Source organism: Cibotium barometz, chromosome 22 (assembly GCF_041138505.1).
Source record: "Cibotium barometz isolate CiBa-2024 chromosome 22, ASM4113850v1, whole genome shotgun sequence".
Lineage (NCBI taxonomy): Eukaryota > Viridiplantae > Streptophyta > Polypodiopsida > Cyatheales > Cibotiaceae > Cibotium > Cibotium barometz.
In genome coordinates, this window is record NC_141067.1 from 22031121 (window position 1) to 22051063 (window position 19943).

The following is a 19943-nucleotide window of genomic DNA, read 5'->3' on the forward strand; positions in this document are numbered from 1 at the left end:
ATTAAGATACCTTGATTTGTGTTGTCTTGGTGGATTTTTCTTTTTGGTGGAAGTGGAAGGTTTTGGGCCCTCTCCTTCACATTGGTGGCACTAAGGCTGCAGGTTTGAGACTCATGGACATTGTTGATGATAAGGTTTGAGTCTCTTGCACAGTGGCGGTTACCGATGTGGAGGCTTTTGAGCATGCAACCCCTCTTTTGGCGATGTCCTCCGGGGCTTTTCCCTTGAGTTCCTTCTTTGAGATAGATGGGTTTGGGGTATCTTCTTTAGGAATAGCGGTAGTTGATTGCATGGTTTTGGCATTAGACTTTGTTGGTGAGGATGGAGTGGAAGGGGTAGATGTTTTGTCCAAGTTGGTCATTAATGCAGATGGTAGGTCATTGTGTAGAGGGGATTCTGTGGAAGAGGCTTGTAACTTTTTGTGTTCAGCATCATAGAAATCCATTAGGGTTGGATCCTCTTCCGTGTAGTATGGTATTGTTGGCTCTGTGTCGTTGATTGTTCATGGATGACCTTATCGCTAGCAAAGCACAGTGGTGCTTGGGCAGCAATGGTTCACTTATGCCCCAAGATCGATTCTGCTTCCAACACATACTCAACCACAAAAAACTTGCAAGTAAGGGGGTTAGTTTTAATATACATTGTATGCTCAAATTAACCCATACATGGCATGTTCAAGTCTTGTGTAAATGGAATTATTTCAGGATAAGCTATGAGTGTTGGTTGACCTAACAAATCCCATGACTTTAGGGTCATGAGATTTTGCTCTCGTGGTGGATAAAGCTGTGCTTGAATTATGGTGATTTTATTGGAAAGTTCCAATCCAACCATACTTCTTGGGATATTCTCATTGTAAGATATGTTGGAAGTTCTAGCTCCTTTAAGGTCTCTTCCTCCCATAAGAGCAATTGCACAATGCCTGCAGGAGTGTTCAAGGTGACTGTTTATATGGATTCATCAAGTGAATACAACGAGTCACGTATCCAAGTTCCACCAAGGATGACTTCATACTCAAGGGGATATGGGGTAACATGGAATCTAAATTCTACATCTCCACCGATTGTTTGAGTAGCATAGTTAACCTGGAACTTTAATGTTTTGTCCATTGGCTCCTCTTGCAAGACCATTGTCTTTAGGGATGAGTTTAGGTTGCCCTAATGACACCTAAGTGTCTATTGTCCAGGATGTTATGACTAGCTCGAGAGCTAATCATCGCGTGTTTGCACTTAATATCACTGCCCGCTCCGCAGGGAAATCTAACCATACCATGATAGAATCTTCAAGAGGAACCATGGATGTTTCAGCTTCAAATCCCATTTCGGTTTCATATTCCCATTCACTCTCATCCTCTTTTTGGCTCTCAGATTTTTCAATAGTACCCAATGTGTACAACAGTACACTCGATCCTCTAACAATTCTAATTGAGGTCTGTTTGGAAACTTGTGAATCCATCCAGTCCCATTCTATGTAGCTCTTGATGTCTTTGTATAACTCATGTTTAGCCCGTTAAAGGTGCAAGTGCTAATGTTATGCTGGCTTCACCACCATGAGAGAAGAGCACTCGTCTAAATGAGGATTTGAGAGATTGCTTTAATTTCGTAAGGGATTCATCAAATTCCTCACGTGATTTTTCAATTGCATAATTTGTGCAATCAGTCTCTAATGACTCTTTTGTAGAGAGAGTGTCTTCCTCTTGAAAGAGAAAGCGGTACTCCTCTGGGTTTTGTATTTTGGTTACTTTTTAAAGGATTGTCATTATGAGGTTCAATCACAACCAGTGATCCTATATGAGGTTTGTCATTATGAGGTTCAATCACAACCAGTGGTCCTATATGACATTCAACAATGCTAAGCATGCTCTCCTAATATTGTTTTTTGTGTTCCGCATATGTTATGTGATCATGATTTTCAATTTGGGGTGGTTGGGCGAGTTCTAGTTTCTTGCTTGGTCTGTGAGATGCACCTAGTGGGGAATCAGAACTTGTTTCATCCTCACTTAGCGACGTACTAGAACTTGTTTCATCTTCTGACTTTCTTGAAATCTTTTAGGTTTTCATTATGTTTACCCATGCGACGAGAACAAATTTTCTTTCAGGCTTTTGTATTCTGTGTCGCACATATGGGTGTTGTGGTTTGTGTTGTAGCCTTTGAGATGGATGCTTCTGCATCATGTGTAGCTTTTGGCTCTTTTGGGGTTATGTCCTCCACAGCTCTTTTTCCTTGTCCTTTATTTCAACCTTGGTGTTGACAGTTTGTTGTCCCTTGTTTTTCTTGGGTTTAGAAGGTTTTGCTTTCTCTTTTGGTTTCTGCTTTTAGAGCATGTTCCTCTACCCATTTCGAAGTATTATCTTTTACATTCTTTTTTACTATTTCTTGTGCCTTGGCTTGTAAGCGTGTAAGCACATTCAAGGGTACCGTGGACAATTGCCCATTTTACACACTTAAGATGTTAAGAGTTATACTTTGTGAAATAGGTTTTGCTTTCTCTTTTGGTTTCTGCTTTTAGAGCATGTTCCTCTACCCATTTCGAAGTATTATCTTTTACATTCTTTTTTACTATTTCTTGTGCCTTGGCTTGTAAGCGTGTAAGCACATTCAAGGGTACTGTGGACAATAGCCCATTTTACACACTTTAAGATGTTAAGAGTTATACTTTGTGGAATAGGTTGCAGGTGAAACAACTCGCCTTGGGCAATCTTGGTGATCGATGCCACATTGTTCATATATGGGTTACAAAGTGTCATTGACAATGGACATGGAAGTATTCCAAACTGTGCAATCTGCCACTCTGTGCGATCCACGACAATAGAAACACTGAAGTGTTTACTTAACTACTTCCTAAGCAGTTTCTACCCTTTCGACTATTTCTGTTTGGTGTACGGGAGATGGAGGTTTTCAGTCAATTGTTGATGAATTGGGACATTGGGTAGTATCATGACCAAAGGTTTCAAAGTTTTTGCAATATATGCAGTTAAAAAAAACAAGTGCCTTGTACTCACAATGGGGATTGGGATGGTCATAGTGAGTGATTGCACTGAACACAAGGCATTTCACTCATCACTTAGAGAGGCATTAAGGATGTTTTGTTTTGAGGGAGCTCATCCTCCCTTAGAGATGTCGGTTGAAAGCTTTTAAGCAAGCTTCTGCATAGAATTCAGGGAATGACGATTCCGAGATCGATCGTTCTTTAGCCATTGCTTCACTTGGTTTAGATAAGGAACATCTCGTATCATGATTATCTTTCATCATGTTATCATCTAACCCTATTGCTTCTTTACAATATTGATCGAATGTGTTTGGGTTGGATACAATGAGCAAGTTGTGTAAGTTATTATTCTTTAAGCCCATCATGAAACATCTCTTCAATTGAGTATCATTTAGTTTCTCCCATGGCTCAAATCCTGAATGGTTTTGTTTTGTTTCTGCTCAATTGAATAGAGTTCTTTCACTGCACTGCACTCCACTGATCACCTTGTCTTAAAAATCCATAAATAAAGGCTATTTTCAAGGTTTTGAAGTTTGTCTTGGTCGGCAAGCATCAATGTGATGAACCATCAGCTAGCTTTTCCCACTAAGCATAAGTTTAACGCATGTACCTTGGTGGGGTAATTTGGATTTCCAAAGGCTTTGCATCGCTGTTCAAACATTTGAATTGAATAGGATCAGCTAGCTTTTCCCACTAAGCATAAGTTTAACGCATGTACCTTGGTGGGGTAATTTGGATTTCCAAAGGCTTTGCATCGCTGTTCAAACATTTGAATTGAATAGGATCAGTCATTCCATCGTATTTGCCCATGATTTTAGAAATCTGTATAGCCGTATTTTTGTATGAGTCGCTGAGGCCGTGTGTGAGTGCTCTTGTGGATAGGGACTCACTTTGTCCTTGGGAAACCCTTCTTCTTAGACTAGTCAATATGTCCAAGGTGTGGGCATCCAAGGGTTGGAAATGGTTGGTACCTATAGGATTTGTGGGAATGTTAGGTAAAGGACCAAAGCCCCCGGTGGTGGGATTGAAGTGACAGGGGGTGTAAAACCTGATGACACGCTTGTTGTTGGTATGGCAAATGGTATTGGAAGTTGCAGCTGGGCCATAGATCTTAATGGCTTAAATATGTCAGCCATTGGGTTCAATCCCTGTGTGAGCCTTGGCAATCCCTCTATCATTTTTTGCGATATCTTGACATTACTAATTGTTCCTTTAATGAGCAAGCACACGTTTTTTTTCTTTTTTTTTTCTCACAGCCTGTTATAGCCTCAGGAGGACTAGCGTACTCTTCGTTGGGTCAAACGAGTTTGCCCTAATTAGCCTGGGCTAACATACACGTGAACCTCTGATATTTTTCAGAAAAAGGTGTATGATGCTAGTAGCTTCCCAGATGGAAGAGAAGGTCCTAAAACCTATGTTCCATCATTGTCTCAAGACGGAAAAAAATTTGAGAATTTTTTTCTTGTTTCGTAGCCCGTTTTTTAAGGTGTTCCAAAAGGAATTTGGAAAAACTTTGTATGAGAGACTTGTAGTATTTTTGGAGTACTACAACTTTGTGTCTTTGAGGTTTTCATGATTTTTTCGTTTAGACTCTCAAAAAGTAGCTTGAATATGGTCTGCAATCGTTTTCGCGCTGTTTTGGGCGATTTTGTGCTTTAAGGACCGTTTTTAACCTCGATTTTCGGGTTGGATTTTGAGGCTGCTGGTCGGAGGCCAAAACGATCGATTTTGACCTTGGACGATCGAGACCAATTTTGAAGAGCTCGATGTCAGCTTTCCGATGAGCTAGAGCGCATTCATCGGGCTCACGGGCGGTTTAGGAGATATGAGCCTTCAAACATGGGTGTTTTTTTTTTGCTGATGGACCCCCTTTCACGTCGTGAACTAGCAGGGTGCAGTTCACGGCGTGAAGCGGACTTCATGGATTTTATCAAATTTGATTTTGTATTTTTATTTTTTGCCGCGTGAGACCTTAATTCGTGAGACCCTTAAGGCGTGAACCGTGAAACACGTGGCTCACGCGATTTTTTTTTTGTTTTTTTGTTTTTTGCGCGCAGATTGTTTCACGGCATGAGTTCAAATGGTTCACGGCATGAAACAGGTGGCTCATGTGATTTTTGTTTCCCTCACGTGAGGCCTTAAGGTGTGAGCCATTTTTTTTCCCTTGCACGACGTGAGGCCTTAAGGCCTGAGACGCTTAAGGTGTGAACCATGAGACACGTGGCTACACGTGGCTCACACGATTTAATTTTTCTGCGTGTGAGGCCTTAAGGCATGAGCCCTTTTTTTGGAGCCTTGAGGGAAATTCAAATTTCCTTGTTTGGGGGAATATTTTTTGAATTTTAAATTAAGAAAATATTGGCATTTTCTCAAAAAGGCAAGTGGGAATCAAAAAAGTCAACCCTTTTATGACACTCCCTTACACCCTTCATAAAAGACCCCCAAAATGGACAATTTGACAACTCATTGGCATCTTCTCATTCAATTCTCATTAGCTTTAATGACTTATGTAAAAAAGTGTTTAGAAATTAATCAAAGATTAATTCTCCCACTAATCTTTTTTTCTTTTTAGTCTAATCAAAGGATTTAATTAACCACTAATCACTAATTAATTCACACCATTGAGAGCACATCATTGGATAGAGCATAGAATTGCTAAGCTATGTGCATCAACTAATGTGTAAATTAATGTATAATTAGAGATACACTATTAATTCTAGTATCTTCTCTTTATGCAAAATTAAGCAAAAGAGAGGGAAATTCATTATTTCAATTAAAGAAGAAATTGATGCAATTAAGTGTTTTGATGCATGATCAATTTCGACCCCAAAAACATTAATTTCGACCTCTTACATGATCAATTTGGACCCCAAAAAACGCATTTCCTATAATTTTTTGCCTCCTGAATTGGATTAATCACTCTTAATGATAAAAATCAGTCAATTAAGAAAGATTAATCGATTTCAAGGATTTTTTTGATGGTTTTGAGAAATTTTTTCAATGATTAAGCTACTTCTAATGCTTGCTAACACTCTAATGCATACAATTCAAACAAAAAACATACAATTTAAGCAAAAATTAATGATTCTAGCTCTATGTTTAACTCTAAAGAGAGCTAAAATTCACTAAAAATTGCATTATTTGATGCAATGGATGCAAACTAAGCCTAATACACTCTATGTGCAAGCCCTAGGAACATTAAAAACCACAGTAACAAAAACAACAAATTAAGCAATAAAAGCATTCTTTACAAACAAAAAAGAGAGCTATTTCTTACAAAATTATACACAAATCTCTATCAAATCCACATCTTTTTCATGGGAAACCATTAATCAAGACAATGGGCAATGGGTAATACGTAGATTAGAGAAAAATCCAAGGAATGGTTCCCCGGCAGCGGTGCCAAAAATGTTATGGCTCACCCTAAACCCCCTTGAAACACATCTAACAAGAGATTACCTGGTGAACCGCAACTGTCGTGAGGATCTTTGTAATGGACAAGCTCGTAACCCTTGGGGTCTCTCCAAGCTCTACAACTCCTTGAGAAGCAATTCCATCGCGCCTCCCACCACCACGAGCGTTGTCACACCGTCGTGTTGCACTACGGGAAATCGTCCCTCCTCTCACCTCACTTCACTCACACACACTCACTAGCATGCATTAGGGAGAGAGATTAGCAAGAGGATTAGAAAGAGAAAGACTCTATTGCACAATGGGAGAGTATCCTTGTATTATGAGAGATATTCACTTATATACATGGCCATAAGTGTTCACACTCAAACTGTGGCTAGCCGGGCACTTTAGGCTAATAAGAGGCCTAATGTTATTACAATGACTACTCTCATAATATATCCATGAAATACATCACTTGGGACTTCATCCTAACTTGCTATCACATGCTCTTGAAGCGGGAATCACCTTAAGTATTTCATCGGACCATTATAGGCGCCCGTCCAAGTTGTAGACTTGGACACCATTGCTTCATATCTTGAATGTATGACATTTTGGTGTATCTACCTTGACTCCTTGGCGGTAGCTCTTGCTAACCCTAAGAATGGATTAATAATGAGCTATGCAACATTAATCTCCCCTAAGAAGAGATTAATGTTGCTAAAACGAGCTATGCAACATAACGAGTTGTAGACTTGGACACCATTGCTTCATATCTTGAATGTATGACATTTTGGTGTATCTACCTTGACTCCTTGGTGGTAGCTCTTGCTAACCCTAAGAATGGATTAATAACAAGCTATGCAACATTAATCTCCCCTAAGAAGAGATTTTGTCCACAAAAATGAACTCCAAAAAGTTCTTGGTTAGCGTACTCAAGCGTTAACCAAGAACTCCATAAAGTTCTTGGTTAGCATACTCCGGAAAGTTCTTGGTTAGTGTGTTCTAGACAGTTCTTGGTTAGCATACTCAAGCACTCCCAAGAGGATGCCTCATCTTGGTGATCTTTCTACTTAACAAGTGCCTCTTGGTACACAGCGTGCCTTATGTTTTGATCGCTAAATCCAAGAATCCTCTTGGGCTTATGTGGAATAGATGGTGGTTCTATCAACCCTAGCAAAACGCTTGGAGAAACTACGTTCTCCTTAGGTCAATGTTTTTTCGCAGTCTATTGACATGAAAAATAGGATGAACTCAAGAGCTCTTTCGACAACTCAAGTTTGTATGCTAATCCACCAACCTTCTTAAGGATTTGAAAGGGACCAACCTTCTTAAGGATTGCTTTTTACAAACATACGCACGAAGCATGTCTTCTAACACTTGGTTGACTATTTCTGCATGACCACCATCAGACTGCAGATGATCATCCATACTCATACTCAAAGTAGTGTCCAACTTTTTTAAGCCTTCCCTTCAAAAGTGACTATCAAACTTCCTAGCTCTATTAGAGACTATATCTACAGGCATGCCATATAGCTTGCAGATGAATAACCTAGCTAACTCAGGAGTTTTCAGCATTTTTTTAGTAAGTATATACTCGACCATCTTGGTCAATCGGTCAACCACTACCTAAACCGAATCATTCCCTCGATTCGTTCTAGGTAAACCAGTGATGAAATCCTTGGAAATACTTTTCCATTTCCCTTTGGGAATATCCAATGGATGCAGCAAACCTCTAACCTTGAGGCGCTCATGTTTATTGACATGACACTTCTTGCATTTAAGAATGAATTCCTGGACGCCCTTAAACAAACTAGGATGATAAAATTGTCTTCTGACTACTACATAGGTCTTATGTATCCTGGGATGAACAGCACTTGGACTATCATGACTTACTATAAGAATTCGGGCCCAAAAAACACCAGTAGGCTGGTACACAAGCTCTACCCTTGTAGAGCAGGTACTCATCGTCAATGGAATACTATCTATATTTTCCCCCCCGATGAAGTTTATTACCACCCCCAAGTGAAGTAGTGTGAAATGGTTGTAAAGGGCCCACCCTCGAGTTCTCTATCCCGGTACATAACCCCAGAGACTCATCTAGTTGCTTCGAACTAGCACTCACTCCTCTTCCCACAGAAACCTTGACTAATCTCTCTGGACTAGTATTCCTTTCTAAACGAGCGAGGTGGTTGCACTGTTGTATATATACGGATGCGTACAGTGCCCCCTACCTCTGAAAAAGATGAATCATACTCACATAAACCACATAGTGACTCCAAGAGCATGCGGCTCAGCGCATCCGCTACTACTACATCAAATTTACTTTTGTGGTAAACGGAGTGTAAGGTTAAACTCCTATAGAATCTCTGCTCATCGACCTTTTCTACCCTTCAACTCACTATGACTTGAAAGCCATTTGAGACTTTCATGATCCATCCGTACCTTAAATGTAGCCCTTTACAAATAATGTTGCCACTTTTTTAGAGGATGAATAATAGCAAGTAACTCTCACTCGTAAGCTGAGTAGTTACGTCGGGCACGATCAAGCTTTTTACTTTCAAATGCAATAGGGCATCCCCTTTGTAATAAAACCCCCACAATGGCCTCCCCACTAGCATCTGTCTAAAAAACAAACGGCTCATTAGGGTCCAATGCTCAATACAGGTGCTGGCATGATGACCACCTTGAGCTTCTCAAAACTTCTTCATTGAGGATCCCCCCAACAAATATTTTTATCCTTTTTCCTCAACTCATCAGTTAAGGGGACTACGATCTTCGCGTAGTCCTTTACATAATGTTGGTAGTTCCCTGATATACCTAGAAAATTCTGTAATTCCTCGAGATTTCTAGGTTCAGGCCATTTGATAATGGCATCCACCTTATGAGGATCCATGTGTGTACCATTCGCGGAGATAATATAGCCTAAGTAGTGGATCTCCTTAGCAAAAAAATCACACTTGGATTCTTTTCCAAATAGCTTATTTTCCTTAAGGAGTTTGAACACTAAGCGCAAATGATGTAAGCGTTCTTCTTTCGACTTACATCATTTGCGCTTAGTGTTCAAACTCCTTATTTTCCTTAAGGAGTTTGAACACTAAGCGCAAATGATGTAAGCGTTCTTCTTTCGACTTACTATATATAAGTATGTCATTAAGGAAAACTACTACGAATTTTTCTAATATGGATGTAAAATGTTGTCCATTAGCATTTATATGTCGCTAGAGCATTCGTCAAGCCGAACGGCATGACTAGGAACTCATAATATCCAAAACTAGTCCTAAATGCGGTCTTGGGAATATCATGTTCCCTTATCTTAACTTGGTGATACCCCAATCTAAGATCAATCTTAGAAAAGTATTTTGCATCATTAAGTTGGTCAAACAACTCATATTGTGTGGCATTGGGTATTTGTTCTTAATCGTAATTTGATTAAGCATAGAGTATTCTATACACATCCGCATAGACCCATGGTGCGAAATTCTAAGGAAGAAGAGGAAATGGAAATGTATGCGTCACTTCCTCCTTTGGACTTCAGTGAAAACTGGATGTATGTGTTAGCTACCATGGATGTGATGCAACCCAGGGGGACCCAGTATGTGGAATATGGAACTGTCCCCCCACGACCTCTATCTATATGGTTAATTGGCAGACCATTGATGAAGCATCAGAAGAGGACACCTCTAGTATAGAAGGGACCATAACACAAGGCTGTACCAACGCTCAACGCCTCAGAAGGTGGCGAAAACAGAAATGATATATTGCCTCTGACGAAATGGCGGGGGTTAATATCGTCATAAAACGTTGCTGGGAGAAATGGGGGAAACCCAATCTAAAAAAGGCAGATCTAATCGTTAAACTGGCTGACGGAACATCTTCAAGGCCCATTGGACTTCTGGAGAATCTCAAACTCTTTACGTTTCGCTAACATCATACATTTGTGGTCATGGACTTCCTGCGCCAATCGGACTCATATGACATAATATTGGGGAGACCCTTCATGAGGGAATCCAAATTGGTGCATGATTGGGCATTAGATTACATGTATGTGCGTAGGGATTCACAAATTTTAAAGATAGATCTAAGAACATGGAAAGCACATCCCATGGAAGGGAAATTATTCAGCAATGATTAGGTCACAAAACAACGGAACGGACCACATCTGTTCAAATATGCTAGCCCTCGGTGGGAAATTCCAAGGAAGAAGAGGAAATGGAAATGTATGCATCACTTCCTCCTTTGGACTTCAGTGAAAACTGGATGCATGTGTTAGCTACCATGGATGTGATGCAACCTAGGGGGACCCAATATGTGGAATCTGGAACTGTCCCCACCATGACCTCTGTCTGTATGGTTAATTGGCAGACCATTGATGAAGCATCAGAAGAGGAGACCATTGATGAAGCATCAGAAGAGGAGACCTCTAGTATAGAAGGGACCATAACAAAAGGCCGTACCAATGCTCAACGCCTCAGAAGGTGGCAAAAATAGCTAGGGTTAGATGTGTGTGGACACAACTCATAGTGTTGTGTGTATTATGGATTATGGCATTATGCTTTGTGTGAGAAGGGAGATGGCTTCCCTCTATGGTTAGGGTTTGCAATATACATTAGGGTTTGCTCCTGTGTGTGTGTCTGTGTGTGTCTCCTCCCCCTCTACCGTTCTTTCAACAGTGTCTACCCTTTTACAACTCAATCTGGTGTTTAGGTGATGATTACAACAGATTTATCAGCATAAATTCACCAAAAAATTACATAAAGCCAAGGGTAATTTGTACTGAATGGTTGGAGTATCAAACCATCTCTAAATTGCAATCTGAAGTTATAGGGATCTTTCTCATGGGCCAATCGAAAGATGCCATGTGGTTTTCTTCATTAAGGCAACCGCCCTGTCCGACGAGACTGCATTATAAAGTCAAATTTCTTTCCTTTGTTGTCATTTTGCATCGTGTGACCATCGCTTCTCGCTTGTGCTCCCACTTTTGATCGTTATCAAGAACCACGTGGGTGCATTTTAATCCCCATATACTTATAATATAGTGTTCACAAATAAATCTATATGGAAAGTTATAGGGATAGAAATCCACTCAAGGATGTAGCCTATTTGGTAATGTGTCAAATCTATCCGTGCCATCTCTACCACCATCTAGTTTCCTATGCCACAATCTTATGTGGATATGAGGACACCAAGTGCTCTCATATCCTGTCAACTATGGCTACTCCTTATAATTGAAGTTTTATATACATGAGCTAGCCAATCCTTGGATATTGCAACAAGGGATAGTGAATTACTCAACGGTCTAATGCCAAGTTAGTGAAGATTCCTCTCCATCTGCATTTCTATCTCGTCCTTGCTACTAAGAGCCCTTGTAAATATTTCTTCACAATTCTTTATCATCAAGTAGTAAACCGTCTTGATCTCTTGAAACATGATCATCTTGTACACAAACAAGTGATAATGATTCTCACTCTTCTTTGTTTGAGCATAAAACATGGGATTCTAAACAACAACCATGCAATTTTGATTATCATATTGTATCATTGGTTGTGAGTTGTTTTATCCTGAAGAATCCACCTCATTCAATGGTGCCTCACATAAGAGGTAGATTCATACCTCATCTTTGTTGATGAGAGTACAATTGAGGGCTGCTTCTTGTTAATCTAGAAATACATATCCCAAGAAGGAAAAGAAACACTATTATTAATCATTTAGTGGATGAGAGTACAATTGAGGGCTGCTTCTTGTTAATCTAGAAATACATATCCCAAGAAGGAAAAGAAACACTATTATTAATCATTTAGTGGATGGAGCCACAAATTTCAATCAATGTTTACATCACTAATGTATCTAATTATCACGTTCACAATTCTAGGTACTCCTTTATGTTTGATTTTGGTTTTTGTGTAAACTTGACCCTTCAATATCCTTCCTAGTATGTGTTATTTCTAGGGTTTCTTACTATGAGCTTCTATGGCCCTACTTTTTTATAAATCCAATCATTATGATTACATTTGAGGCCTTAACCATCCCCATAACTTTGCATTTCCTATGTTGACCTTATGTAAGACTTTTCAAAGCCTTAAGCAATATTAAAGAACTTGTATTTTTTGTGTCCAATCTTTTCAACCACTTTTCCTTGTAGGTGTTTCAAAAAGTATTGAAGCCACTAGCACTTCTTCCCTTTTTGTTTGTTAATCTTTAACACATATTGATCTACTAATTAGAAATGTAGATACCTTGTGGTTTTTGGTATTGCCAATAGGATAGGTCTAGGAATCCATCACAAATATGTTTGTGGATTTGCCGTATTTGTACACAAGGTTCAACTGTAAGTCATGGTTTGTCACAGATATAATTATTGGATCCTCATGTGATGTACATCTATCTGATGGGTCAACAAATGTACGCACGTGCACGCGCACACACATGTAGCACACACGCATGTGCATGCAAACACACGCGCACACACACACACACACACACACACACACAACACGCACATGCATACACACACACACACACACACGTATGCATGCACATATACACACGCGCGCGCACACACACACGTGCACGCGCACGCGTACGCACACGCACACGCACACGCACACGCACACGCACTCACAAGTGCATGCAGGCTCACACATATAAAAGGGATGAGATGTAGATACGGTAACAAAGACTTGAAAGTCTAGACAATGGGTGCACCCAAAACTAATAGATCCGTAGTCATTATTTGATGCACGTGGCTAAACATGAAGCTACCAAAAGTGCAAGAACATAGTAGGGAAAAAGAGGGACATTGGAGAAGGAAGGGTAGGTGTGGAAAATTATTATCAAGTGAAGAGGCTTTATTTGATATATGAAATAATCATAAAAGTGGTCAAAACAAGATTGAGGCATCCAAAAAATCTTTTGAGTGGCTTGATTGCCAATGTTGAGGGAGATTTTGAACATCAAAACACATAAATATCTTTTAAATACTTGATCATTCCATCCAAATAAATAGTGATCTTGATTTGAGTCTTGTTATCAAAATTTATCCTTATTTTGATACCAATTTTGATAGGCTTAACCATTTTTCAAAATATTTTTTTTTAAAAATGACTCATATAAGTTAGGATCTTGAACCAAAGGAACTATGATTTGGAAGTAAGGTCTACCACATGGCGTCAATATAAGAAAAGTTATAATGAAAGCATATGATACCTCTCACTAAAATTTATTTAATAGCATCTAAGTGTATTTTAATGTGTAAATTATAACTCTAGTATTGATCTTTGCATAAAATTATCTTCCATGAGGATATTAATACTTTCCAAGCTCTTCTTTGAAGCATCTTCGTCATTGGTTGCAATCTTATGGACTACCTTTAAAAACCTACATTTTCATGGCCTAAGATAACAAATCTATCCTAGTCTAAATTGAGTTTAATGCTTTTCTTGAGATATTCAAAGATGCACGGATGAGCTCATAAGTTTTCATTCTAATTTGATACAAGCTCTTAAAAGTATTATCGGCCACTACAAGCAATAAATTTACATCAATCCACATAAATTTAATATTTTTTAGTCACAACATTTTACCTCAATCAATAAATGCTTATACTAACTCCAAAAACTTGACATTATCACAAATTGTGACCCCTTAATCATGCTTTAAGCTAAGTACTTCCATAGATAGGGTGTCATTTAGAGATATGATAGCCTACTAAAATAGCCATCGTCGCTTACTCATATAAAAGAAAACTCCACTCTCTCCTATTATATTATGGTTTTTTTTCAGCTCTTCAAATCTAGATATGGTGCATGGGGGTTGGTGCTTTTGGTGAAAGCTTTGAGTTGTGTGTCATTTTCAAAGATTAAATAGTAGTCTTGTTTCAAAAAGCCATTTTTGGGAGACTTTTGAAAAAAGGTTATTTCTCAATAATGTTTCCAAGGAATCCTTGCAAGGACATACTCTCAAGGAAATACTTGTTGAAAATATTATCAACTACCACAAAAGCTTACAAAGCATGGTCATCATTCATGAACATATTTAAATTTTTTGAGTTTTACTTTAAAAATACGTTAAATAGTATTTTGAGCATACTACAAATCTATAAACATAATAAAAAGTTAAACGGCATGTGTCTAACCTATTGGCACGTACCTTTCATCAATTAAAGCCATAATCTTTTATATCTCCTAAAACCCAAGGATATTACAATATTCTTGTTCTAGTTAGCTCTTCTCTCTCTAGCTCTTAAGACATGATTCTTCATGTGGAATGTTCTCCTCTTCTCTTGTCCCTCACACTTTTAACCCTTCACATAGAATGACCTTGGGTTTGACCTCTCTGGCAGATACTCCCACCTCTTGCACCTCTAGAGTCACCCTCAGGGCATTGTGCATGTTCACATTCATGGAAATTGGCCCTCGTAAGTTGGTACATTCATAATGCTCGGAGGCCCACAAGGAAACAAAACCCCTTCTATTGAACTCGTGCTATCTTACATATGCATATGTTCTAGTGTACCAACCTTCCTCCCCCACAAGTTAAACACGTGGCACTATGATTGAGATTTCTAGAGACACATGGCCTCCTCAAAGATATCTACCAACAAGGATAAGTTAACTAAAATCAAGAGAACAAAAATGTAAAAAACTTTAACAAAATGGCCTTGAACTGGTAGTAGAATGGAGGGAGAAAAAAACTTTAACAAAATGGCCTTGAACTGGTAGTAGAACGGAGGGAGAAAAAAGATAGTGCAACAAGTGTAAGAATCATTAGAGAAGAGGAAGAGCCCCAATATGGAATTAGAAGTTTAAAACCAAACTATTCTAAAATGTGTGCATAATTCAAAGGAGGAATAGGTAGTTGATATGAGAGAGCCAATTAAATAAGTGACACTAGTGATATGTATATAAATTAACGAGGCAAATTCTAAACTAGAGCAAAGTTGTACGACATTTGGAAGGATGTAAAGAAATAGATTGCTATTTGTATACTGTAAGCTATTAGTATAAGTGAGCTTCTAGAGTTAGCTCCAAAGTGTAAGAAGATGATGTTGAAGCCAACAGAGCCAAATAATGAAGTGACAAGAAAGCTAAATAGCAAGTTCAAGGCACGGCAAGACAACCCATACATAATGGATTTGATGGCAAACTTTGATGAGTCAAATCCAATGACACAACTTGGATTTAGTTGACAAAGAGTTGTGATAAATGGGATTGTGAGATGGAGGAAGTCAATAATCCCAATGACCAAAATCAAGCAAGTCCCACTATAACCAAAGTATGGCACTTTTCAAACATTATGTTTGTGGAGAAAGCTTATTAATTTTACATAATAAGGTCAGCTTGCGATGAACTTGATCAAGAAAACACACAACTTTTATTTCTTCCTTGCATAGAGTTTAATATCCTTATAAAAACATTAGTGAGTTCCCATAAGTTTCCTTTCTTTTGATCCAAGGAAAGTCAAGATTTAACATATGCACTTTCTTGACAGAGTTGCTTCTTTTAGTTATCACACATGCACAACTCCCTCTCTCTCTCTCTCTCTCTCTCTCTCTCTCACACACACACACACACACACACATTCTACATAAATATATATTCAAGCACAGAGAAAAACTTTAAATAAATCCACTTCTCAGCAGATGGAGAATAAAGCACTTTGTGGAAAACTCAGAAATCACATCGCAAATTTATGAATCATGCCCACACCCACCTACCCTCCCAACCCAATTCTGCAAAGCATCACTAGAAAAGTTCAGTTTATATAAGTTTGGGCTCCATGGCAGTGAGAAACGATGAGCAATGAGCTCAGGTTCAACATGGAACGCCACGACAAGGTCCATATGGCCAAGATGGTATGGGCTTGGTTCTAAACACAATCTGAAATTTCTTCAACGAATGAAAAGTACGACACCGTTCAAAAAAAATCCATGTGGCACAAGCAAATAACAGTAAGAGTAAAAATCACAAGAGCTTGCAGTAACTTCCAAAGTGAAAGCGTCCACAACACACTATTGCTCTATCTACAAAATGGCAACATTAGCTCTAGAAAGTAAAGGTAGCATGTCCATAAGCTAGCCTATTTTTACATAAATGAAGTATATGAATAAGTAATAAGAAGAAACATTTACAAGTATTTGGTCAAGCCTTACCATCATCAACTCATACCCCTCTCGTTGAAGACCTTGCAAACCTTGCAGGATCGAAGGGCCTAATATCAACCAGCTGAGACCGAGTCCCGACCATCTACTATAAGCTCTACAAGGGACGCTCCTGTGGCAGGGGCATTTAAAATACTCAACTCATGCCCCTCTCCTTGGAGACCTTGCAAACCTTGCAGGATCAAAGGGACTAAGATCAACCAGCTGAGACTGACCATCTACTATAAGCTCTGCAAGCGACGCTCCTGTGGCAGGGGCATTCAAAATACCCCAGCAGCTATGGCCAGTGGCAATATAAACGCCCTCGGCACCTGGAATTTTGCCAATGAGGGGCAGCCCATCCTCTGAACATGGGAGAAAGCAGGCTTGCTCAGCATGCACCTCAGCATCCTGTAAATGGGTGGACACATTACCTGCAACTCTATGCAACATTGCGATGGACTCCTTACGTGGCATTATATGATTTGGATCGTCAGGAACCTCCACTTCCTCTGACATGCCACACACATAGACTTGTCCCGTGGGGCGAGGGTACACTTCCGGGTCCATGGACTGGCCTTCACGGGTTCTGTACTGTAGGAAGAGAGCATGTGGGGAGATGGGATTGGGCTCTTTGGGCTGTAAAACTATGCTATGCGCTTTGAGCCCAGTTACAGAGGTGAGGGCGGATATGATGGCATTTCGCGCAGACCATGGGCCCATGGCAAGGATGACAATGTCGGCAGCGATGGATGTGCCATCGACGACGACAGCAGAGACTCGTGCAGTATTCTTTTCGACAATGATGTCATCGGCTTTGCCATATACGAGGCGAGCGCCGTACTGGTTGATGGCGGAGGAGACTAATGTACGGGTGAAGAGGAGAGGGTGTACCTGGGCGGTAGACTGAGTGGAGCCGAGGGGCGAGGAGGAGCGGACGGCACCATCGATCCAATAAGGGAGGGGTTCTGTGGTGTACGAGCTGGAGTTGAGGGATTCATCTATGACGATGCTGAGGGTGTTGAGAGGGCGGTAGCCATAGGTGGACTGCCCATCGAGCTCCTGGGAAAGCTGTTGGTGAAGGAGGAAGCTGGCCCTAGCGAGGGGTCCTACGGGGCTGCCATCGCACCAGTCTAGAGCCAGAAACCCTCCCGCTTTGCCAGAAGCCGCGCAGGCCACAGAGCACTGCTCCACCAGGGTCACCGACAGACCCTTCTTCGCTAGGAAATATGCTGAGCACGCGCCTATCGCTCCCGCGCCCACGACCACAGCGGCTGCACGAGGAGCCTGTGAAGACATGGTGGTTGCTGCCCCTGCTGCTCGTGTTTTCTGCGATTGATGTACATACACGGGAGCATGCATCTGCCCTTTTCACACCTCGGGTTTAACCATCCTGCCCTTTTCACACCTTGGGTTTAACCATCCTGCCCTTTACAAGTGGCCCCTTAGCCGTATGCAAGCCACAAAGGATGATTATGCACACCACTTTCCTTTTGTTACCTCACCATTTATTGTTTTCAAGGCCTTTCCCACACCCCACTCAACCTTGTGATCCGTCTCTGCTGATACTTCTGCCATCGTATCGATGCTAACTGATGCCCTGATCCGTCTCTGTTGATACTTCTACCATTGTATTGATGCCCTTGATGGCGATCCTTGCGCCCCTCTAGAGGGCCAATTGTATACTATTAGTGTGACATGTGACACAATGCAAAGTAGAGCTATGAATTAATTAAAATGGTGTAAGCCTAGTTACACACGTCCTATAAGTATGATGTCATTAGTCATCATTGTGCCCTTGGATCTGAATCTTGTCCATACAATGAGCTACATGGGAATTTTCAAACTTGCAAATGTGGATGTGAGCTCCACCTTTAATCACACCACCCCAAAAAGTTATTTTATAGCTCCTCCATGGTAAGCAACCCCCCCCCCCCCCCCCCCGGCGGTCGGCGCCCATCCCCCCTTCTTGTGAGATGTCAACAAAAAGAACTAAAGAAGCCTATACAGAGCATTTGATGAGGTTCACTTTGAGTAAATGGATGAGAAATGTGTATTGAAATCTTTTGTTGCCTACAATGAAGCCCTATATTTATCGAGGAATGTCTAGATGTATCTACAAACGATCTATGTATTCCAGAATCCGAGTTTTTTTAGTGGATTGAAACTTTACACAAAAATAATCATTGATATAGTAAATATATGATGTTTTCTTTCTTCTTTTATTTATATATTGTCTTATGTTTTAATGATAAAAAGTGTAAATTAAAATAATGCATCAATGGCCTAGAACTTACCCACCAATTCTTAAGAGCAAGAAGCTATTGAAGTTGCATATTAGAACTTGGCAATAATAGAATGCTAGCAATTGCCTACTATCAAAGTTGTAGAGAGTACTACTTTGAACCTTGCCAACGGGGGATTTTTTTTGCAAGCTTTTTTTGCCGAGCTTTTTGGAGCAATGAACAAGTAGTCCGAGCTTCGCAAAGGACCAAGAACTTACTATGAGCTTTGTAAAGGACCAAGAACTTACTTACATATAAATAACAAGCTTTGAAAGATCAACAATATAAATTTCAATCTTTTAAAGATCTAGTCCATAAAAATATTAATTACAAAGTCTTTTGATCCATATCATACTTATTGATATAATTACATATATACATATACCTATCTAAATTCATGCACCTCATACATATACACATACAAAATATACATATACATACATACATGCAAGAGCTACCTACATACTAACATATATACATACATACATACATACATACTTTCTTACTTAAATATAAAAAACAATCCTTTAAAGATAAAAAATGTATATACCGATCTTTAAAGTTCCAAACCATGAAAATCTCAATTACAAAGTCTTTTAATCCACATCATACTTATTGATATAATTATATATATACATATATCTACCTAAATTCATACACCTCGTACATATACATATACATACATACATACAAGAGCTACCTACGCACTAACATATATACATACATTACATACATACTTTCTTACTTACTTAAACATATACATATACATATACATACATACATACAAGAGCTACCTACGCACTAACATATATACATACATTACATACATACTTTCTTACTTACTTAAATATAAAACACAATCTTTTAAAGATAAAAAATATATATATCGATTTTTAAACTTCCAAACCATGACAATCTTGATTACAAAGTCTTTTGATCCACAAATTATAGCATTCTTCTACGTGTCATCCCGACCTAATGAGAAATCTCCCAAACATGCTTTGGCTACCTCCATGTCATTCTCTATCCCCATATAGTGCCTTTTTAACTCTTGTTGACATGTACGTCCCAAGTCTCCACATCCCGCAAAAACGTCCAAGACACCATCTCCTTCACTTGAGAAGGTCTCCACTAGCCACCTACA

The 19943-nt window shown here is 39.6% G+C and overlaps 1 protein-coding gene across 1 annotated transcript; it reads right to left on the reverse strand.

Moving 5' to 3' along the window:
* Positions 1–16456: 16456 nt before the first annotated feature.
* On the reverse strand, positions 16457–17876 carry LOC147626405 (D-amino-acid oxidase-like). Its single transcript, XM_086816520.1, has one exon. It carries the CDS (start codon positions 17874–17876, stop codon positions 16677–16679), a length of 1200 nt encoding a protein of 399 aa, XP_086672646.1. The 3' UTR covers positions 16457–16676.
* Between the last annotated feature and the right edge of the window lie 2067 nt (positions 17877–19943).

Bases quoted from the DNA above. Each gene is read 5' to 3' on its own strand.
- LOC147626405 (XM_086816520.1), bottom strand. From the start codon at position 17,876: ATGCATGCTCCCGTGTATGTACATCAATCGCAGAAAACACGAGCAGCA.